The sequence below is a fragment of the Urocampus carinirostris genome, chromosome 15 (assembly GCF_059441175.1).
Source record: "Urocampus carinirostris isolate Australia breed hairy pipefish chromosome 15, RoL_Ucar_1.0, whole genome shotgun sequence".
Classification (NCBI taxonomy): Eukaryota; Metazoa; Chordata; class Actinopteri; order Syngnathiformes; family Syngnathidae; genus Urocampus; species Urocampus carinirostris.
In genome coordinates, this window is record NC_142363.1 from 527,308 (window position 1) to 551,098 (window position 23,791).

Here is a 23,791-nt window from a genome sequence, read left to right on the forward strand (position 1 = left end):
GAGCGGGCTCCCCCAAGTTACGGGGGTAGCCCGATCACGCCCACTGCCTTTTCTCGCGTCGCGCCGTTTGAGGTGTATATACATACATATATATGTTGGGTTGGGGCATGTTTTCTCCAACAGAAGTTGGACCAAAATCATACCCGAGCAGTGTAAAAGACTAGTTCTATCCTGTGGCTGCAGATATACTGAAGTCGATCACAGCAGAGGCCTTTGCACTTCTTACGAATTGCTGATCTTCAGAATTAATTCCATGGCAAAATTATTGGGTGCTGTTATTTTGATCATTGGATCTCTAATTTTGATCTTCAGTGTACAATTTATTTGGTCTCAACTCCCACTAGTTTGAATACTACCAACCTTTTTGTAGCAATTGCATCGAGTATACAATATAGAGATGATTAGATGATGTGGAACATGTATCATGCGGTGGACTTCTGGAGCTCCCCCAAAAAATGTCAAGAATGTTTTAGAAAATAAAATGACCGACCTGCTCTGTTCGGCTTAACGCTAAGTTGCTTGTAATCGTTGTCCAGCCATCGATTTTTCCGTTCGGTCTCTTCTTGCCATTCCCGAGGCTCCTCTTTGAAATTTTCTCTCCCACTTGAGCACATTTTCTCTGCGGTTGAAACTCACGCTTCAGATTCACCAAATTAAATGCAGCTTTTTCGCTTTTTTACTTGGCTGGGGTGGAACCTTAACTCGGCACGTGCTCACATCGACTTCATTGGAAAATGAAGTTTGAGTCAGGAGCCGTGCTGCCCTGCAAAGTAAAAAGGCAGTAAGTAAGCAGATTGCAAACCTTGAAAAGTTTCCCTTTTGTTCAGCTCAACAGGACAGTGTGTAATATTTTCTGACTATATATATATCGCTGTATAGTAGAGTGCAGGGGTCGGGAGCCTTAACTCGCAATGCCATTTATGGCTCTTTTTATAGTTCATATGACTCTGAGCTGGGCTCTCATATCTCTGGGGTTGAAGTCACCGAGGTGGTCAAAAAGCTCCTCGGTGGCAGGGCCCCGGGGGTCGATGAGATCCGCCAGGAGTTCATTAAGGCTCTCGATGTCGTGGGCGTGTCATGGTTGACACGCCTCTACAACATCGCGTGGACATCGGGGACAGTGCTTCTAGACTGGCAGACTGGGGTGGTAGTTCCCCTCTTTAAGAGTGGGGACTGGAGAGTGTGTTCCAACTACAGGGGAAATCAAACTTCTCAGCCTCCCTGGTAAGACTTATTCAGGGGTACTGGAGAGGAGGGTCCGCCAGGAGGTTGAATCTCAGATTCAGGAGGAACAGTGTGGTTTTCTTTCTGGCCGTGGAACACTGGACCAGCTCTACACACTCTGCAGGGTCCTTGAGGGTGCATTTGTTATGTGACAGCCTCATTCCAAATTGTATTAATTTAATCTCTTGTCTAAAAATTCTACAATAAATACTCCATTATGACAATGTGAAATTTTTTTTTTTTTACTTTTTTCGAATTGATTAAAAATAGAAAACTAAGAAATCACATTTACCTAAGTATTCACAGCCTTTGCCATGAAGCTCAAAATTGAGATCAGGTTATTCTTTTTTCCACTGATCATCCTTGAGATCTTTCTACAACTTAATTGGAGTCCACCTGCAGTAAATTCAGTTGATTGGACATGATTTGGAAAGGCACATACCTGTCTATATAAAGGTCCCACAGTTGAGTGTGCATGTCAGAGCACAAACACCAAGCATGAGGTCAAAAGAACTGACTGTAGACCTGCGAGACAGGATTGTCTTGAGGCACAAATCTGGGGAAGGATACAGAAATTTTTCTGCTGCTTTGAAGGTCCCAATGAGCACAGTGGCCTCCATTATTCATAAATGGAAGACATTTGGAACCACCAGGACTCTTCCTAGAGCTGGCCGGCCTTCTAAACTGAGCGATCGGGGAAGAAGGGCCTTAGTCAGGGAGGTGACCAAGAACTCGATGGTCACTCTGTCAGAGCTCCAGCGTTCCTCTGTGGAGAGAGGAGAGCCTTCCAAAAGGACAACCATCTCTGCAGAAATCCACCAATCAGGCCTGTATGGTAGAGTGGCCAGACGAAAGCCACTGCTTAGTAAAAGGAACATGGAAGCCCGTCTGGAATTTGCCAAAAAGCACCTGAATGACTCTCAGACCATGAGAAACAAAATTCTCTGGTCTGATGAGACAAAGATTGAACTCTTTGGTGTGAATGCCAGGCGCCATGTTTGGAGGAAACCAGGCACCGCTCATCACCAGGCCAATACCATCCCTACAGTGAAACATGGTGGTGGCAGCATCGTGCTGTGGGGATGTTTTTCAGCAGCAGGAACTGGCAGACTAGTCAAGATAGAAGGAAAAATGAATGCAGCAATATATAGAGATATCCTGGATGAAAACCTGCTCCAGAGCGCTCTTGACCTCAGGCTGGGGCGAAGGTTCATTTTTCAGCAGGACAACGACCCAAAGCACACAGCCAGGATCTCAAAAGATTGGCTTCAGAACCACACCGTGAATGTCCTGGAGCGGCCCAGCCAGAGTCCAGACTTGAATCTGATCGAACATCTCTGGAGAGATCTGAAAATGGCTGTGCACAAACGTGTCCCATCCAACCTGATTGAGCTTGAGACTTATTGCAAAGAAGAATGGGCAAAACTGCCTAAAGATAGGTGTGCTAAACTTGTGGGATCATATTCAAAAAGACTTGAGGCTGTATTTGCTGCCAAAAGTGGATCAACAAAGTGTTAAGCAAAGGCTGTGAATACTTATGTAAATGTGATTTCTTAGTTTTCTATTTTAAATAAATTCAAAAAAAGTAAAAAAAAAAACTTTTTCACATCGTCATAATGGAGTATTTTGTGAAGAATTTTGAGATAAGAGATTTAATTAATACAATTTGGAATGAAGCTGTAACATAACAAAATGTGGAAAAAGTGAAGCACTGTTAATACTTTCCGGATGCACTGTATGTCTCTCGGCTGGCTTGGGAATGCCTCGGGATCCCGTCGAATGAGCTGGAGGAGGTGGCTGGGGATAGGGACATCTGGGCTTCCCTTTTAAGGAGGCTTACACCGCGACCCGACCCCGGATAAGCGGAAGATAATGGATGGATTGATAAATGCACGTCGATTAACACACATGCAAAATTGTGACAATACTGACTCTCAAAAGGTTCTGTCCAGTATACAGTGGCTTGCACACCCACTTGTTTACTTGTTAAAAAAAGTTTACAATAAAGTGTGTTCCACATCATGATTGTGTCCCACTTATTGTTGATGCTTCACAAGAAATTACAGTTTTATATCTTGAGGTTTGATGTCTGAAATGTGGTGTTTTTACCCAGAAACTCTAGCAAAGCACCTACAGCACTTTGACTTGGTGAGCAACAGGAATGGGTGGAGCTATACACAGGCATACAATCCTTGTCACCTAGCGCCATCTGCACTGAAGGTAAATACGTTGGTATCCTCGTTTGCAGTGTTTTGTGACATTTTTACAAAAACTTTGCCAGCACCTTGTTTAGAAACCATTATTTAGGACAAAAATGACAGTCAAAATGAGCCTCAATACTCCTGAGTAACTGAGGTAGGGAGTGGTATATCCATATTGATATGGGACACAGGCTCTGGCATTATTATTTCATCGATTTTATCAAATCATCAATTGTCACAGTTTCCAAATGCTCTGCCATTTCGGATTATGTCTTCCCTTAATTCAGTGTTTTTCAAATAGTGAATGATTTCATAAATCTAATAATAGAGTGAGAACACTCTTAGAGCACATTTTACCTAATGTTAACGACTCACAGTGAGCCACCTGGTCTCAGAAGGTAATTTCTCCTGTTTTCACAGGAAAAGAAGAGACAGAAGAGTCGTTTCCCTTGCATTCTCAATGGCAGGCTGGTACTGGTCTACCTTTTTTGTTATTTTGCTTTGAGATATTCAATGAATTACCTCGTTAACTCAACAGATTCCAAAAAGCAATCAACTCAATCAGTTCCCAACACAAAGTGAAACAAAATACATCCGTGTATTCAGGGTTACTTTTCCATTGTTCTTACAAAAAGAATTTTTAAGGTTTATTCGTGTTTTTACCTCACTGAATGTCCCTTTTATAGACTTTACTATGCCAGTACTGCCTACCCGAACAAATATACACATGTAAACAAACGTACTACCTGAGACAGTGATTAGCATAACAATTCGCCCAAAATCACAGAGATTCCTCTTTACAGAATGCATATTACACTTTGACCTTAATTCGAAAACTATAGCAATTCCAAGATACCGTCAGTTAAGAAAACTAAATGAAAATGGATGCCGAGGACTTTTAAAAACCTAGCTAAATCATCGTCGGACCACCATTTTGTGTCTGTTTTCTAAAACAAAATCGGAGCTACTTTTTGCGCTTCTCATTGTTTACCTGACAATTTTCACGTCCAAATCTTCATTCATATAGGTTTTTGTTAGTCGTTATACCTGAGTGCTAGTCGTGTAACACAGTTAACTAACCTGTTTTTAACAGGAAACGAAGGGACAGGAGCGTCATTCCATGCTTTCTCAAAGGCTGGCTGGCCGCTGTCTAATTGTGACGTGTCGTTCGTAAACGAAACAATTCCATGAGCTGGCTCTTTGAAGCGAACTACGAGAGGTGTTGTGTCGAAATGTCCCCCTTAGAACAGGGGTGTCACTCAATTGCTCAGAGCGCCAAAACTCAAACCACACTTTTGGTCGCGGGCCGAACAGGATAAATATTTATTGAATACACTAAAACTTGACTTTAAAAAAAACCAATATGAATATTATTTCAAAACGCACAAACTTAAACACAATATAACAGAAAAACTTAGCACTTCATGTAAACCCATGGACATTCTGCCCACCCAAAGACAACAGGATCTAACGGTGAGGGCAGTCTGAAAATGATGAAAAAAGACTCACAAAAGAAGAAAAAAATAATCTCTCAAATGAAAAATTTGTAAAGAAGAAAACAATAAAGCAAGAAAAAAATAACTAAAACACTGGGGAAGAAGAAACAAAAGAAAAGAAAAAAGGCAAAAAAAGCCGGAAAAAGAGAAAAAAGACAAAGCTAAGAAAAGACAAACAAAAGGAAAAAATAAATTGTATAAGGTGAAAAAAAAGAAAAGAAAATAATAAAGCAAGAAAAAAGAAAAAGGTTAGGATGAAAAAAACAAAAGAATAAAAGACAAAAAAGGGAAAAATCGAGAAAAAGAAGCAGTTAACAAGTAGGAAAAAAAGAGTAAAAAGCAATTTAAAAAGATTTAAGAAGCTAGGGGGGAAACAAAAAAAACAGAACAAAATAGGAAAAAGCATGAAAAAGAAGTTAAAAGTTTGGTGGGAAAGAATAAAAAGAAAATAGGGAAAAAAAAGGATAAAAAACTTCAAAGTGAGCAGTAAAATAAACAAGCTTTGGAGGGTCCCTTTGTTCAGTACATTATGACTAAAAATGTAATATGCTGCAAACAAAAAATAAATAGTAAAATAAGCAATAATAAAGAATAGTAAATAATTGGTAAAAGAAAAGTGGGCTGGGACCCTGTTTATCATTTTCGTATCTCATTTTTTGTAAGAGAACAGACCATAGATAGACCATACATATTTGTAGGCATCTCATACACATGTAGTTTCTACCTTACTAATTATCATTAATATGTAACCTTATTGGCAGTTTTTTAAGGGTCAGTATGTAATATTTAGTGCCTCCTAGTGGTCTATTTGGCACTGTGTTGTCTGGTGCAAATGAGGGGCAGTGCCTGCACTACAGAAACTCCAGATGGACAAACTGCACCATGCTTTCCTCAAATGTACCTGGCCATTGTTTTCAGCTTTCCAGCAGGCGAGCAAGATGTCCTCTCGAATAACTTCTCGCGTTCCCTCAACTGATTACGCGAGTCCCTTACATTTTTAAAAATCATTTGCTTGTTATTTTCTCATAGAAAGTGCAACTGATATACTTTCAGACTTGTTTATACTTTAATTGATAGCATAATGACGCATTGCAAGACAATACTGTCGTGCCACAATCAATACGACTGGTGCTTATGTTAATAGCTATGTTCACATTTGTAATTGCAACTTAACTACATCATTTTGTGTAGACTTTTGAAACACCAAGTGCGGGGAAGAGGCAGAGCAAGACGAAGGCAGAGGACGTGATACTTGGGCAGTACAGTGGAAGGCTTTCTAATGCATTTCAGCCTTCTTAATTGATGTTGATTTTTTTTTGCCTATTTATCCCGATAGTCTTTTGTCTTTTTTTTTTTCTTTGAGGTCATTATTACATGTTTTACCCTGGAGTGCCATGTCCAATCTTGTTGCATACCATGATTCCCAACGTCTATTCTATTGATGTCTTTGGATATCTACCTTAAAGCGAGATCTGATTCTTTTTTTTCGTGTACAAGTTTGTGTTTTGGTTCCTTCAGAAAAGTGTTTACATAGTTTATGCCTTCAAATAAACATTACTATTCGCACACTGCTTTTTTCTTCTTTACCTATTTGCGGTCTTTTGATGAAGACGATCACATGTTTTTTTCTCGTATAAAATGTCCCTTTTAATTTTATGAAATAATTTACGTAAAAATGATTGGACCATTTGGTTATTAAAGATATACATGATTCTTCCCTGATTAATCAACATTATAATTCTTGCTTGAGGGGTTTTATGTGACCAAAAATGCACCCCCTCTTAAAACAGGTTCAGTTGCATCCAGCAAGATGTGCTTTTCACTGTGAGGATATGGGCCCACCACTAGTTATCAGGGTAATTTTCATGGACCTGCAACCTGCATAGCCAGAGATAGATGGGGGGTGCATTTCTCGGCAGGCAAAAACGCACCCCCTCTTAAAACAGGTTCAGTTGCATCCAGCAAGATGTGCTTTTCACTGTGCGCATATGGGCCCACCACTAGTAACCATGGTAAATTTCATGGACTTGCGACCTTCATAGCCAGAGATACATGGGGGGAGCATTTCTCGGCAAGCAAAATGCACCCCCTCTTAAAACAGGTTCAGTTGCCTCCAGCGAGATGTGCTTTTCACTGTGAGGATATGGGCCCACCACTAACAACCAGGGTAAATTATATGGACCTGCGACCTTCATAGCCAAAGATAGATGGGGGGTGCATTTCTCGGCAGGCAAAAGTGCACCCCCTCTTGAAACAGGTTCAGTTGCATCCAGCAAGATGTGCTTTTCACTGTGAGGATATGGGCCCACCACTACCTGCGACCTCTTGATCTCACTGCTGTGAACATTGACAAATGTCACATCACACAGAGTGACTCAGTTAAAAATTTAGGTGTCATATTTGACCCTGATCTTTCCTTTGAAACGCATGTAAAGATAATTACTAGAACCGCTTTCTTCCATCTTCGTAACATTGCTAAAATCCGTTCAATACTGTCTCAGTCGGATGCGGAAATTATAATTCATGCGTTTGTTACTTCCCGTCTGGATTACTGTAATGCACTACTTTCTGGTCTCCCGAAGTCTAGAATCAAGTCTTTTCAGCTGGTACAAAATGCCGCAGCAAGACTTCACTAGGACAAAAAAGTCCGATCACATAACACCGATTTTGGCTAACCTGCATTGGCTCCCAGTTAGCCTTAAATGTGATTTCAAGGTTCTCTTATTATTATACAAAATCATACATGGACTTGCTCCCTCTTATCTTTCAGATCTGATTTCCCCCTATGTCCCGGTCCAAAGACTACGATCTGAGAGTGCCGGTCTTCTGGTGATCCCAAGAGCCAAAAAGTGTTCCGCTGGTTCGAGAGCTTTCTCCATCCGGGCACCGGTGCTGTGGAATGCTCTTCCCCCCGAGATCCGATCTGCAACCTCAGTGGAAATGTTTAAATCAAGCTTAAAACACACTTCTACTCTATAGCATATGAATAACCTATACTTTTCGTGTACAATATCTCTGTATTATTTGTCATTGCAACATCCTTTGCTGTCTGGTCATCCTGAACGGAGGATGCCACATGTGCGGTCCCTTCTCAAGGTTTCTTCATTTTCCTCATGTTGAGGTTTTTGAGTTTTTCCTTGCCCTCATGTTGGTTCCAGATCAGGGGATGGTGTAATAATAGTCTGAAAAAATAGTCTGTGTAATAACCTGTGAAGCCCTTTGAGACTCTTTGTGATTAAGGGCTATACAAATAAAAAAGACTTTACTTGACTTGATCCCAAGACGAGCGCTCCACCTCCTGATCCAATGCCGCCCTGATCATAATCATAAGCTGTTGAAAAGAAGTGGGTCTTAAGTCTAGATTTAAAAACTTCCCTTGAGTTTGCAGCTCCCATTCTGTCTATCAGATGGATTAAGTAAATTTTACACCGTCACATGAATATGCATAGTAGTTTTTGAGTATTTACATACTGCTAAGAGATCAATGGCTCATTGTCTTCATCTGAGCTGTCTTTGTCCTCATGTCCAATTCAATATGTTGCAGAACGATCCTCTACCCAGTCCATCATGACAGACATAATATTTTAATAAATGATATTTAGGAGAATAGAGTTTGAACCCCATAACACACAATTGCTTACATACTGTTCCTGAGGTCATTATTTGTCTCCTCATCATAATCTTCTTCAGCAACGCTCACCTCACTGAGGAATGAAGAAAATATTAGGGTATGTCTTTTAATGTGCAGTGGAACCTCGGTTTTCGAACGCGTCTCCTGTTCGGACAAATCGATGTTCGACCAAAAATTTCGAGAAATTCTTGCTTCGCTGTTCGGTCAAAAAAATCGGAGTTCGGACGCCGGTACGCTATGGTGCGATGCTGAGCGGCGTACGGGTGTTTTAGCCCCTAATTATGCCTCCGAAGAACATCGGTGCAAGCAGGACAGGTGAAAAAAGACAAGTTGTTCGTACAACTATTGCCTTTAAGAAAGACATAATAGCTAAATATGAAAGAGGTGTACGAATTTTCGATCTTGCTAGTGAATACAGCATGGTTAAATCTACTATCAGTACGATAGTAAAGAATAAGGAGGCTGTGAAATCGAGTGATGCGGCTAAGGAAGTTAGCGCTATAAGCAAGCAACTGCCGCAAGTTTTGGAAGAGGTTGAAAAACTTTTGAGGATTTTTCTCTCCCCACCGTCCACCACAAAGGTAAGAAATCCTATTCATAATCCTTTTTTTATTTTTACACGTTCATGTTAGCGTAATCTTTCGTACGGAAGATTACGCTAACGCGAGTGTACGATTAGCCTGGGTTAGCTTCATGTTTACGTTCATGGTAAACATTTAGGGTGTTGGAACGGATTAAAACGATTTTACATTACTTTTAATGGGAAAAACGATTTCGGTGATTGAACAAATCGGTTTTCGAACAGGGTTCTGGAACGGATTATGGTCAAGAACCGAGGTTCCACTGTATATACAAATACTTAAAATACAAATACATCTTTGGTGTGCTCAAGGACTTCAATTTGAGGATTCACAACTCCCTGATGGACATTTCTGAAGGGGAAGATGTGTATTGATGTATTCATTGTTATTATTGTGAAAAGGGTGAATTATCATGCTTGTCCGTCCCACTGGAAATGCTTGACCACCCAGGTGTAGCCACAACTGTGTTTTCCTGTGGTTCTCTGGGAGTTGAAGTAATCACCTGACTTTTTGTACCTAAAATTAAAAATGCAGTCCCATGTCACCACATTTTGAACACATTCTTTCGCTCACACAGAAACAAATGATTGTCATACAAAGGTAAAAGGTAACTACGACCGTAGACTAACATGACGTCGACTTCCGCATGGGATTCCAATTTTTAGAAGAAACTCAATCTTGACTTATGATTTTTTTTTGTGAAAATTAACATTGGCAAGATAGTTCATGTGTTTCTGCCTAGTATTCAAATCAATGTTTTGGTTTTTACTGAAAGAACATTTTTATTTGACCACTAGGAGGCACTAAATATTACATGCTGTACCTTTAAGTCCCTTAAAGTCCCTTAAAGGTACAGCATTACCAAAAAACATACATAGTCTAAACCAGTGTTTTTCAACCAGTGTGCCGGGGCACACCAGTGTGCCATGAGACCTTGTCTAGTGTGCCGCTGGAATTTGCCCAATTTTATCTTTCCAAAAAATAAGGCCATTTTTCAGTATTTTTGCAATCTTCAGACAAGGAACTGTAATTGCCATCCATATCAGTAGGTGGCAGTAGATTTTTATATACTTTTATGTACTAATTATCTGCTCATGAGGTAGCACAGTACATTTAATAGCTTAATTTGTTTAACAAAGGGGTCTAAGATTGCACTGTAATAAATTAAAAACAAATTAAGCACATCATTCTTTTTTATTCTTTTCTGCTTTTTATATACTAATTATCTGCTTATGAAGTAGTACATTTTACATAACTTCATTTTCAAACATTTTCGACGGACGGTGTGCCTCGGAACTTTTTATAAATAAAAGTCTACCTTGGTTCAAAATAAGTTGAAAAACACTGGTCTAAACAATAATACTAATGAACGAATTTCCAATTACAAAATATCTTGCATTTTCCAGTTATTTTAAATAGTATATGTAACGGGTGTAATAATAACTTTTGTTTTATTGAAATTCCTGCTGAAATGGGCTCCAGCCCCCCCCGCGACCCTAATGAGGATAAGCGGTACGGCTAATGAGATGAGATGAGATATGTGTATAGTTTTTGGTAAGTGTCCTGCAATGATGAGTCCAACAGTGCCACCTGCTGGTATGGGGTAGGGTTTGTTTTGGCTTTTGACATGTGACCGGAAAGCGGGGTTTTGTTGGCAGTCTACAGAGCGAGCTGCCAACGGTAAGACACATCATTTGGTGCTCCACAAAACAAGTTAATTTTAAACATTATAACAACAGCTGACAAATCTCTTAACATGAAGCTGTTTGGATTTATTTTCGTTTTGTTTCTGTTGTGCTAAAATGTTAATTCCCATTGTAGAGATCAAAGAGATCAAAGCCAGCAGAGAAGCTAATGTTGTGACTCATTTCATTTGCAGGTAAATTGTATCCGTTTTTATACTCATTATTGTTATTATTTCTATTTTCTCATATATATTTAAAAAGGATGATGTTGGTTAAAATTCAGACTAAAGAAAAATATGTTGAATTCATTGTAAACGTTAAAAAAAAACACTATACGATCTCTTGTTAAAAGTATATTGTTAAAATGGATGCAAAAATGTATTGTGATATTCTAAAATGTATCTTATGCAAAATGAAAAGAAAGCTCTTTGATATGCTTTGGGGAGTCTACAGAGCGAGCTGCCAACGAGATCAAAGAGATCAAAGCCAGCAGAGAAGCTAATGTTTTGACTCATTTCATCTGCAGAAAGTGTAATAAAAATCTCATCATCCAGTCCAGCGTGAATGGGGATCTTTGGTGGGACAGGTACACCGCGGTTACATATATATTAAAATTAAATGCGGAGGCTTCTGCCCCCGCGACCCGACCCTGGATAATCGGAAGAAAATTGATTGACGGATGTAGGTAAATTTGAGATGGGAAATTTGAGGCTATGAAGGGAAACGATTTTTGAGTCTCCTTCCAGGAACTGTGGTCCATCTGAAATCGCGCAATAAAGCAGCATATAAAAATACATTGCAATAGTTTGTGCACAAATAACTTCCTGCTCTGGTACGCTACACTCACTCCAGAGGCGTGTTCAGGAGAGTGAGCGATTGCTATCGCTAGCTATCGCTAGCTTCTGAACGGCCAATGATTATTGAGCGCTCGCGTGCCCGAGTAATCACGGGAGAAAGACCGCTTACTTTGATTTCCAACATGGCGTCGACAGTGCAGAAGATGGAGGATCTCACCCTGACGAGTGCTGTTGGCGATGTAATATATCGTCTTACATTGCCTGGTAATGTTTGTGAACAATGCAAGACAGGTATGACCCTTCCACTGCGTTTAGGATAACCTTAACTGTGTCAATATGCGAACTGTCGCTCATATCAGCCAACTCGCTCAAAGCAAGCTGTAGAACGAAATCCATTGTACTGTCGTCGGCCATTTTGGATCAGTAAGGCAATCACAGTGAGCGATTACAAAACGTTCAGCAGTGCGCGGCAAGCGATTAACAAGCGACTACATGTCTGATTACTCTCGGAGAAAAAAGACAAGACAGAAAAAAGACTCTCTGTCTTGCATTGTTCACAAACATTACCAGGCAATGTAAGACGATATTGTAGCGAGCAGAGACGGGAGTCGTAGGCGGAGTGTCAAACAAAGGTGCCAACGGACGCTGCTTTAATAACATGTAAACTTGCGATAACCAAAACAAACACCCGAGAGTGGCTAGAACCGGTCGAATTAAGAGTCCCCCTAGGAACTCGCTAACTAAACAATAGTTCCGTGGGTGAATTATGTACAACCCACTACACAAGCCCCCCCAGAATTCACCCATAGTCAAAGTCTCTGTGCCTGGTTGGGACGCTGACCCGGCCACTGCGGGTACAAGGAGTTGGAACAGCGGGGGGGTGAGAGCTTGTGGACTCAGTTGGAAAGCCCACAGTTGCTGGGGGCGGAGGGTCAGAGTGGGTACCCACGGGACCGGAGGGTCGTGCCGCAGGAGGACGGCCGCGCCGTGGGGCTTGGGCCAGTTCCAATGGCTTGGACATATCCATGTGGGCAGGCTTAACCCTGTCCACGGAGACAGTCTCTGGCCTACCACCAATGTCCACGACCATGGTCTTGTCGCCATGCTGCAGGACCTTAAACGGTCCATCATAAGGAGGGCGCAATGGTCCGCGGTGGGCATCGTGGCGAATGAAAACAAAACCAGCCGAGCGCAGGTTGGAGGGAACCCGTGAAACTGGCCTGCCGTGTCGCGATGTGGGGATAGGCACAAACGCTCCCGCAGTGCCCTGCAAGATGGACTTCTCCCTGGATGCAGCCCAGGGTGTCGTTGGGTCTGGGATGAAATCACCTGGCACCCGCAGCACTTGACCGTAAACCAACTCAGCTGAAGAGCACTGAAGGTCTTCTTTGGGAGCGGTCCTCAGTCCCAGCATGACCCAGGGTAGCTTATCGACCCAGTCCCCATCGGTCAGGCTGGCGCGCAAGGCTGCTTTCATCGAGCGGTGGAACCGCTCGCACAACCCGTTAGCCTGGGGGTGGTAGGCAGTGGTGCGGTGAATTTTGACTCCAAGGCTCTCGGCAACCGTGTTCCACATCTCGGAGGTGAACTGTGCGCCCCTGTCAGATGAGAGATCTGCAGGGGGTCCAAAACGGGCGACCCAGGTTCCGATGAACGCCCGGGCCACATCGACAGCTGAGGTGGAAGTCAGCGGAACTGCTTCAGGCCAACGGGTCGTCCTGTCCACCATCGTCAGGAGGTAAGTGAAACCGTGTGAAGGGGGCAGTGGGCCCACCAGGTCAATGTTAACGTGGTCAAACTTCCGTTCGGGGATGGCAAATGGTACCAATGGGGCCTTGATGTGACGGTGCACTTTGGCGCGTTGACATGCCACGCATGAGTCGACCCAGTCCCGGACGTCCTTTCTCATCCCTTTCCACACAAACTTCTGGGCCACTAGCTTAATGGATGCTTTCCTGCCAGGATGAGACAGGCCATGTATTGCCTCAAAAACAGCCCGACGCCAGCCAGCAGGGACAAGCGGCCTAGGCCAACCCATGGAGACGTCACAACAAAGCTTGGCCCCTGAGTTTCCGACCGCAACCTCCTCCAGCCGCAAACCAGTGTCTGAGCTCTTGAGCGTTTGGATGCCGTTATCAGAAGCCTGGTCCACACTCATACTGGAATAATCAAGCCCCAATTGCACAGCGCTGATGGTTGCTCTGGACAGGCAATCCGCAACCACGTTGGACTTCCCAGCAATGTGCCTGATGTCAGTCGTGTATTCCGATATGAATGACAGCTGGCGCTGCTGGCGGGCAGACCATGGTTCGGACGTCTTGGACATGGAGAACGTAAGAGGCTTATGATCAACAAAGACGATGAACTCACGGCCCTCCAAGATGAAACGGAAGTGGCGAATCGCCAACCAGATGGCAAGTAGTTCTCTGTCGAATGCACTGTATTTACGTTCTCTGGGGACCAGCTGGCGACTAAAAAAGGCGAGTGGCTGCCAAGCATTGTCAACCCACTGCTCGAACACGGCACCCACTGCAAGGTCTGATGCGTCTGTAGTCAGTGCGACTGGGGCTCCGGGGGCTGGGTGAGCCAGCATAGCTGCCTGGCACAGCGCGGTTTTTGTGTCCTCGAATGCCTTGATCCTCTCAGTGGTCCATTCAACAGCTTGATTGGGTGACCTACCCTTGAGGGCTTCGTAGAGTGGGCGCATGACATCAGCGGCTCGGCGAATAAACCTATGGTAGAATGTCACCATGCCGAGAAACTCCCTGAGGCCCCGTGCTGTTGGCGGCTGAGGAAAGGTGGAGACGGCCTCTACCTTAGACGGTAGGGGGGAAGCCCCATCCTTGGTGATGAGATGCCCAAGGAAGTGGATGGAGCGTACGCCAAAAACACATTTCGCGGGATTTATAATCAGGCCATGCTGACTGAGCTTGGTGAAGAGGTCTCTGAGGTGCTCCAAGTGTTCCTCTTCTGAGGAGCTGGCAACCAGGACGTCGTCCAGGTAGACGAACACAAAAGGCATGTCCCTGAGCACTGAATCCATCAGCCTTTGGAAGGACTGAGCGGCATTTTTCAGTCCGAACGGCATCCTGAGAAATTCGAACAACCCAAATGGAGTTATCACGGCCGTCTTCGGTATATCTGAGGGATGCACTGGCAGTTGGTGGTATCCGCGCACGAGGTCCACCTTGGAAAAGAGAACTTTGCCCGCCAGGTGTGCAGAGAAGTCTTGAATGTGCGGGACTGGGTAACGGTCGGGCGTGGTAGCCTCGTTAAGGCGGCGATAGTCCCCGCATGGGCGCCAGCCACCGCCTGGTTTCGGGACCATGTGTAGTGGAGAGGCCCAGGGGCTGTCTGATCGGCGAATGATGCCGAGACATTCCATGTTAGCAAATTCGGATTTAGCAACTGCCAGTCTGTCTGGATTGAGTCGTCGGGCCCTGGCATGAACCGGGGGCCCCTTGGTTTCAATGTGGTGCTCAACCCCATGTCTGGTCGTGGAGGCTGAGAAGGTGGGCTTCGCCAGACTGGGGAACTCGGCGAGGAGCCGGTGGTAAATATCACCGTCCAAGAGAGAGCTGGACAGACCCTCAAAAATCCCTTTGTCGCGGACACACGCGAGAGAGGAGAAATTCAATGCGTCAACGAGGCGGCCATTTTTCACATCGACGAGTAATCCATTGGCACACAGAAAATCTGCACCAAGAAGAGGAAAAGCAATATCCGCAGTGACAAAGTCCCATGTAAACTGCTGACCCCCAAAACACACGTCCACTGTCCGTGTCCCATATGTGCGGATGGGGGTGTCATTGGCAGAAGTTAATGGAGGTCCATGTGTTCCCCCCCCCACATCGTCCACAGTGGCAGGGAGGACGCTCCTCTGGGCGCCGGTGTCACACAAGAACTTTTGGCCGGAGATGGCGTCCCGGATGAACAGTAGCCGGTTTCTTGCGCCTGCACTCACGGCCGCTACAGAGTGCAGGCCTTGAAGTTTCCCGTCGCGTTGGAGGTGCAAGGGGGACGGCACTTCTTGGCCCTGGGCCCAAAACGTGCATGGTAGTAACACAGACCTGACACATTCTGATCGTCGGTGGCCGCGCGTGCCTTGCTGGCTGGGGGCGTCGCACTTGATGGTTTGTAAGTGCGTGTAGGGGCCAGCACCTCATGTGTGTATCTATGTGTGGCCAGGAAAAACCGGTCCGCTTCCTCTGCCAGTGCACGCGGATCTGTAATGGTTGTATTCGCAAGCGCCGTCTGGACATGCGACGGCATGTGACGCAGAAAAAGTTCAATGAAAAGAAAATTTGGCTCTTCGGTGCCAAGCAAGTTTAACATCATTTCCATGTGATCCGATGGCTTACTGTCTCCTAAGCCCTGAATAGCAAGGAGGCTTCGAGCACGCTCAGAACGCGACAGTTCAAAGATTCTGAGGAGATATGCCTTCAGTCCCTTATATTTATCCAGTTCAGGAGGGGATGTGATGAAACTCACCGCTCTGGCTGCAGTTGAGCTCCCCAGAGCAGACACCACGTGGTAATAGCGAGAGTCATCATTAGTGATTCCGTGCAGGGCGAATTGAGCCTCTGCTTGTGCGAACCACGTTAGCGCTGATGACTCCCAGAACTCGGGGAGCTTGAGAATGGGCGCGTATGCCATGACGGTATGCTCAGTAGTATGCACAGCCTCGGAAACTTCCACGAGACTAATGTCGGGGTCACCAATGTAGCGAGCAGAGACGGGAGTCGTAGGCGGAGTGTCAAACAAAGGTGCCAACGGACGCTGCTTTAATAACATGTAAACTTGCGATAACCAAAACAAACACCCGAGAGTGGCTAGAACCGGTCGAATTAAGAGTCCCCCTAGGAACTCGCTAACTAAACAATAGTTCCGTGGGTGAATTATGTACAACCCACTACAATATATTACATCGCCAACAGCACTCGTCAGGGTGAGATCCTCCATCTTCTGCACTGTCGACGCCATGTTGGAAATCAAAGTAAGCGGTCTTTCTCCCGTGATTACTCGGGCACGCGAGCGCTCAATAATCATTGGCCGTTCAGAAGCTAGCGATAGCTAGCGATAGCAATCGCTCACTCTCCTGAACACGCCTCTGAACACGCCTCCGGTCTTTGTTGTCAACGTCAATACGTGCGCTGTTATTACGGGAAATTATTTATTTTAATCTTTTATTAATAAAAAACAAAAAATGTATTAAAACGACAATGTATGAACAATGATACAAAATACAAAAAAACTGCATTGAAAACACTTTATATGAAACTACTGACGTCTATATACAGTATGGTAATGTAGGACAATTAGTGAAACACGTCACTAGAGGGAGGGCTTGCACAATATATTGTTTATGGGCCTATTTCCAGACGAAACAAAAGTTACCGTAGTTTACTCGGTTTTAAAAAGTTAAGTTTTCAGAGTAAAAGCGACCGATGCAGCGCGACGGAATTACATTCACTTGCCACATGAAGGGTTAAAACTATGAAGCAGTTCTGAAAACCAAGAGGACAGTTGTACAAGATTTTTTTTCTTGTCAAACTGCCGATGAGCCTAGTAGCTACTGAAGCTCTCAAAAAGATTGACTAATAATAAAATAGAGGCAAAAACATTTTTACCTATGAAAGGCTAATCCAGTCCTCTCCATGACTCAATGATATAGTGTTGAGTCCGCCCATAGGCAACACAATGAGCTGGAATTCTCATTTGGATTTCTTCCTTCCGTCCACATGTACTGGAACAGTCCTAAAATTTGACTCGACTTGCTTAGGCTCGCAGTGGGCACGCTACTCAAAGGGACATGTCTTATCTAGTTGTACATATCTATGGGCCATGCTCACTCCGAATGTTATGTCAGATCTCGCGATACTTACACACCACGGAGCGAGTTACCTATGCTCCAAATTAGTCTACCCGTTGCCCCTGCACCCCTAGAGCGCACTTTGCAATTATTTGGAGATGGATATTCTCAGCGTTTTGCCTTCCAAATTCGGATACGCCATACTCACTTATGTGTACAGTTGGATCATGCTGGGATATCTAGCAGTGAGAGTTGGAGCAGGAAGAAAGAAGTATGGCGTTAAGGTAGTGGCTATTTACATATTCCTATTGCATTGAGTTGGTATTTAGTGACATTTAAACAAAAAGAACATCGTGCTATTTCCTACCAAATAACCACATTTCTTTTGTTGTCCAGTACCCAACAATGTACAGTGACAAGGAGCAAGTGTTCAACTGCATCCAAAGAGCCCATCAAAACACCCTTGAGGTCTATCCACAATGGCTGGTTTTCCAGACAATTGCAGCCCTTGTTTATCCGGTATGCTCTTTGTATAATTCTCTTTCAAAATATTCGATTCATGCAAGACCATTACAAGATGGACAAAACTTATTATCTTTGCCCCGTGACGTAATTGGTAGCCCGTAGCACTGTCACAATGACGATTCACATTATTTGTGGGTACCCGAATCAAATCAGTTTGTTTTTAAAGCAGCTTTCAGTCAATGAATTGCCACTCAAAGCAAGAGGACGTGAGGTGACTGTTACTTTAAGTGCTGTATAAAAAAAAACATTCAATGTAGATTAAGAAAATAAAATCCCCTCATTTGACCCCTACCAAACAACCAGGATCACTAAGTACATGGACTTGTTTAAATTGAATAGAAATAAAATGTATAATTGTAATTAAATGATAAAATAGATAAAATTTCGGCAAGGCTAAGACTAATCTGTTGCTACTTGATATTATCTATAATAATAATAATAATAATAATTTCCTTGTATTGTCATTCTGTGTAACAATGTACACAGAACGAAATGTCGATTGCATCTGACCCGATGCAGCCGCAGCCAAGAGAGGGCGCCGCCGACCACTTTTTAAGTCAGTACAGGGATTACCAAAATTTCCATAAAGCGGGCCAGATTTGGGAAGATGAAAATGTGTGATGCACATTGTATAAAAATCACTTAGCAAAAATGTCACCTAAACCACTAACTCTCATTTGTTGGGAATGTAGTAGAACGGTAATGCTCGTTTGAGCAAGTAGCGTGTTTATTTTGCCTTTTCTTCCCAATATGACTGTTATTGAAATTGTGAAGTGCTCTACCAACTTATTACACTGAAATGAACTGTCAAATGATCAACAGATAAAACAGGAGACGTACATTTCTGATCTCTTGTCATCAACGAGACGTAACACATAAATAAATTGTATTCTACTTGAATAAACAGATTCCATGCGCGCTCCTGCTAGGGGGGACCGTTCTCGGTGGGGAGACAATCCTCCGCACAACACCGGCCACATATAATTAATTTTATGACAGAGGCAGCGGGGCAGTAAAAATTTGATCACGGGCCGTTACTGGCCCCACTTTGGACATGCCTGATCTAGTATAGTTTTTAAAATTAATTTCTTTAATTTGGACACTGGTACAGATTTACTTAAGGTGTTACATAATTTCTAATAATGAGTACTTATTGTATTTTGACCATTTGTCCTCAGTTATCTGCGTCAGTGCTGGGGGCAATTTGGGTGACCAGTCGGTTTTCTTATGCCTGGGGATATTATACTGGAGGTAAGAGTCCATATTCACCAACACTACTATTTCATGCGTTAGACCAGCGTTTCTCAACTAGTAGGTCGGACCCAAAAGGGGGACGCTTACACGTGTTCATTACTAGGAAGCGGATTTTTTTTACCTCCGGGTGAATGCTGGGTAACCTCTCACAGCGCCACACGCCGGTAGCAGCAGAAAGAAGCACTACACAGTATTGTCCTGTACTCGGAAAAAAGGTGCACGCAATACAAAATTCCAACTTACAGCAATGTCCGGATATTTTTCAACATTTCAATTTTTTTTCCGTATCTACCGTTTTATGTAAGTTGAATGGTCGTAAGTTGGGGAGCATCTGCAGTTTGTATTTTTCTTAGGGCTTTGTCGCGCTCGTTTTTGGTTGCACTACACCATGAGTTTCTAACTTTTTCAAGCTGAGGGCTACTTCTTGTTACCATTCAGTGTAAAGGGCACCAGGTTGATATGGTTTTCTAAAACAGAAATTTAGTTGGATCGCTTGCTAAATAGCTAAAAAGGTAGCCTGATAGTTAGCTAGAATGGTCAAAAGGTTAAAAAATGTAAAACTAAAAGAGGGCTAGATAGCTAGCTCAAAAAGTAAAAAGCTATCTAATATGAATTTCTGGATAGAAGGCAAAGAAAAAAGCTAGCCAGCTAGAAAGGAAGCCAACATTTACCTTGACAACCAGCAAAAAAGGTTAAAATGTGAGCGAGTTAGCATGCAAAAAATGTAAAAGGTAGCCAGATAGATACAAAATCCATCCATCCATTATCTGCACCGTTTATCCTACGTAGGATTGCGGGGGGCTGGAGCCCATCCCAGCTATCTTCGGGCAGTGGGCAGTGGACATCCTGAACTGGTTGCACACAACCCACACAGACAAGCCACTTGTTCATTCACACCTAGGGACAATTTTGCCCGCCCAATAAACCTGACATGCATGTTTTTGAAATGTGGGAGGAAACCGGAGTGCCCGGAGGAAACCCATGCAAAAAATGTAAAAGGTAGCTAGATCCAAAATCCATCCATCCATTATCTGCACCGCTTATCCTACGTAGGGTTGCGGGGGGCTGGAGCCCATCCCAGCTATCTCCGGGCAGTGGGCAGTGGACATCCTGAACTGGTTACAGACAAGCCACTCGTTCATTCACACCTAGGGACAATTTAGCCCGCCCAATAAACCTAACATGCATGTTTTTGAAATGTGGGAGGAAACCGGAGTGCCCGGAGAAAACCCACGCAAGCACAGGGAGAACATGCAAACTCCACACAAGAAGGCTTGCAGATGGATGTTCTAACCACTCAGCTGCCGTGCTGCCTTGATTGATTTATGTGTTCACTTATTTATATGGCTTATATGTGTCAGGATTGGTCCACCATAATAAATCTTTTAATATTTAATTCCTAATGTTATTTTTTTCCCCCCAAATTGCCTTACAACTTTGCATAAGCAGACAAAATATGACAAAGGGCCATGCTTTCAGTTAGTAATTGCATATATAATTGCAGCGTACCCATCCCACCAAGGAACTACATTCAGGCTGGACTGGATGATGAGGCTTTTTTCAGTTGCTGCAATGAGCAACGCAACATTAACACACACACACACACACACACGATGTGATTTGCACCTCCGCTGTCTTTCAACATCGTTAGCAGTGCGCTGGAGACTGCTCTGAGTTTCAAATAGTTTCTTTTTCAGTTGACATGAAATACATTTCAGATCATCAACCATCAAAATATTTTTTACATACTAATTAAAAGATACTTTTAACAAGTAATCGTATAGTGGTTTTCGCTTTTACAATGAATTCAACTCGGCATATTTTTTCATCTGAATTTTAACTTGCGTCATCCTTTTTTATATATTTGTGAAAATAGAAATATAATGACAATAATGAATGTAAAAACGGGAGCAATTTACCTGCAATGAGCGACACACATATACACACACCCACACATACCCACTCACACACACTCACACACACACGATGTGATTAGCACCTCCACTGGCTTTCAATATCTATGAGGGAAATTCGCATTTCAGTACAACGTACGGCAAAACTAACATAATTGGCGACAGAAACAAAACGAAAATGCATCCAAACAGCTTGACAACTTCAATTACATTACTGTGTATGTTGCAAGATTTGTCAGTTTAGTTTTAATGATGTTGATAAACTTTTTGCTGAGCATCAAATGATTGTTTTTTACCATTAGTAGTGCGCTAGAGACTGCTAACAATATCCGGACTTTGATATTAAAATCAGAATCACTTGACTTTAGGGGCCAGTCACACAGACATTTGCGGCTGAATCATGGCCAGAAATTTATTGGACGCATTGAGATCGTCATTCAGACGAGATACAGCGGTGCTTAAGACGAGGTCGAAAATTCGCGCGCGGGTGGCAGCGCGAAACTATTTGGCGCTGCTCAATTCTTCAGAGCGCGGGTGCACAGCCTTTCACGAGCGTGTTGAGGCTGAACCACGGCCAGAAATTTCTGGCCGTGAAGCAGATGCTGGTGGGCGCTGTTGGACGTTTTGAGACCGCCATATAGACGAGATAGAGCAGTGCTTTACTTGCGGTCAAAACTTTTGAGCTGCTCAAAAGTTTGAGCACGTGTTAAACCGCGTGCCGCACACGTGGTCAACACGAGGAAATGACGCGGAAATGACGCGGAACGACGTGCTCTGGCCGCGGCCAGGGCGTGCTTACACATGGGTAGGACGGGAAATTTCAGCGGGTAATCGTGGGTGGAGCATGGTAATAGCATGTTCTGCGCCTGTATCGCGGTGTTATTACGTGAAATTAGCGTGTTACGCGTGTGACAGTCAAACGCCTTTCTCCGCGTATAAACAGCGAGAATGCCGAGCACACGTCAGTTGTGCTCGTGACGTCAAGGGGGTGAACATGGATCCCCGTCAGCGTAGTTTCTCTTCATTTCGAATAAATCTTTCGGTGCATTCTCAATGATCGCAGCAAGGCTTTAATGCTAGGACCTTAGCTTGGCCTTTTAGCTGAGAGTAAGAGTCCCGGCTTCTAAGCTTTGTAGCGTATTATGAACTGATCGATAATGGATAATGAATAAAGAAGATAGACCAATAACCCTTAAGCCCTTTTAGCCGTGATTCAGCCGCAAACGGCTGTGTGACCGGCCCCTTACCTAACCCCATACCAACGGATGGCGCTGTTGGACTCGTCACTGCTGGACACTTATACACAGACTATACAAACATATTTAAGCCGGAATTTCAACAAAACAAACGTTATTATTACACCCTTTACACATACATAGATGTATTTAGATTTTTGTCCATCCATTTTATTTTGGTGTTTTTGGCGCCTCATAAATGCGCATTTTTTTCAAAAATGTCTATTAAGTGTTAAATGTTTTCTGTTTCATTGCAGATCCAGCTAAGAGAATGAATGGTGTCTATGGTTACATCGGATTATTCGGAGTCATCGGCCTTTCCATATCCGTAGCTTTCCAGTTGCTGGGAGTTTTTTAAGATTGTAATCCAATTTTTAGAGACATTGTGTATTCATTACTGCCTCCAAGTAGTAATAAACAGAAACATTCATTACAAAAAAATGTTGATATGAATGTTAAGATAAAATACATGAACTATCATATAAACGTGCGTTTTTTAAACAATCATAGATCGAGAGGTGTGTGTTCATTTTTTATAACATAGCTTACATAGAGGGATCTGATGTGATTGTCACATTTAAGTCTCCGTAGTTTGTATTCTTCCTTGTGCTTTACAGCAAATGTTTTCAGTTAAACTAAACAATACAGCAAAATCTAGTGGACACATATTACGCTATGTCCCCGTACGTGTCAACCTTTTGACCTTAAGGGTTAAAGGGCGTCGTTTGAGCTTTCTTTAAAAAGTTGAAACTATTAAGAATGTGTTAACAATGTCCAACTGATTTGAAAGAGCCTTTATATTTTTTTTCCTCCACATCTACCTGCTTATATCTTACTATTCTGAAAGATGTTCGGGACTCGCAACACATTAGGACGCAGGAAGTGGGGGTGGGCGGTTAGAGTGAACCTTGCGTTTTTCTTTCAGTGGAGCATAAAATTCGTGAAAATAAGAAAAGGACTGTTTCAGATAATCCAAACGTCAACCGAAACCCCAAAATAGATGAAAAAAAGGTTATTTACAAGCGCTTTAACAGAGGCAACAATGATGACTTAAGTCAAGAGATTGTGTGAGTTAAACATTTCAAAACTTTGGATAACACCTTTAAAAAGTGGTAGATGTTATCGCACACTCCAACTTTACACGCAAAACACAACAGGTCTTCAGAATATTAAAAAAACATGTTCTTGTTTAAAAGCGCAAGTGGAAAACTTAAACTAAGACAGAAATCTAATGTGATCATCGGAGTGGTTGATTCTTGCAAAAAGACTTAATTTCACCTAAACACAAAGCTGCCGCAGACTAAAGAACTAGTCTTGAGTCGAGAAACTAACTCTTACTATTACTTGATTGCGCAAGAAACCAAAATGTACTATGGGGTTACTCATATTTCTCTTAACTAATTATATAGCACCTTTACACATCCATTGTTAGGGGTA

At 43.0% G+C, this 23,791-nt stretch overlaps 2 protein-coding genes and 1 long non-coding RNA gene across 4 annotated transcripts in view; 1 reads left to right on the forward strand and 2 right to left on the reverse strand.

Moving 5' to 3' along the window:
• Positions 1-4,669, reverse strand: part of LOC148351265 (uncharacterized) — a 16,279-nt gene extending 11,610 nt beyond the window's left edge. Inside the window, exons 1-2 of one of the 2 annotated variants that reach the window (XM_088354794.1) lie at positions 4,506-4,669; positions 491-763 (exon numbers count right to left, since the gene is read on the reverse strand). In XM_088354794.1, coding sequence (XP_088210920.1) covers positions 491-614 — 124 coding nt within the window. In that variant the 5' untranslated portion in view covers positions 615-763; positions 4,506-4,669. Of the gene's footprint in view, positions 1-490; positions 764-4,416 lie in introns of both variants that reach the window. The other variant, XM_088354795.1, reaches the window with a different exon arrangement.
• Positions 4,670-7,411: 2,742 nt separating this feature from the next.
• On the reverse strand, positions 7,412-17,498 carry LOC148351266 (uncharacterized). Its single transcript, XR_015852906.1, has 3 exons — positions 17,246-17,498; positions 9,427-9,649; positions 7,412-8,625 (listed from the first exon to the last, which is right to left on the reverse strand). It is a non-coding gene; the product is annotated as an uncharacterized LOC148351266 (long non-coding RNA).
• Positions 17,443-22,863, forward strand: mgst3b (microsomal glutathione S-transferase 3b). Its single transcript, XM_088354798.1, has 4 exons — positions 17,443-17,711; positions 17,824-17,946; positions 19,131-19,203; positions 22,612-22,863. The coding sequence occupies exons 1-4, from the start codon at positions 17,586-17,588 to the stop codon at positions 22,710-22,712; spliced, it is 423 nt and encodes a 140-aa protein (XP_088210924.1). The 5' UTR covers positions 17,443-17,585; the 3' UTR covers positions 22,713-22,863.
• Positions 22,864-23,791: the final 928 nt, after the last annotated feature.

What these genes read in the sequence shown, in the direction of transcription:
- mgst3b (XM_088354798.1), top strand. Translation starts at nt 17,586, where the DNA reads ATGGATATTCTCAGCGTTTTGCCTTCCAAATTCGGATACGCCATACTC. An exon ending in GAAAGAAGTATGGCGTTAAG is followed by an intron (nt 17,712 to 17,823) that starts GTAGTGGCTATT and finishes TTTGTTGTCCAG; the next exon opens with TACCCAACAATGTACAGTGA. An exon ending in TTGCAGCCCTTGTTTATCCG is followed by an intron (nt 17,947 to 19,130) that starts GTATGCTCTTTG and finishes ATTTGTCCTCAG; the next exon opens with TTATCTGCGTCAGTGCTGGG.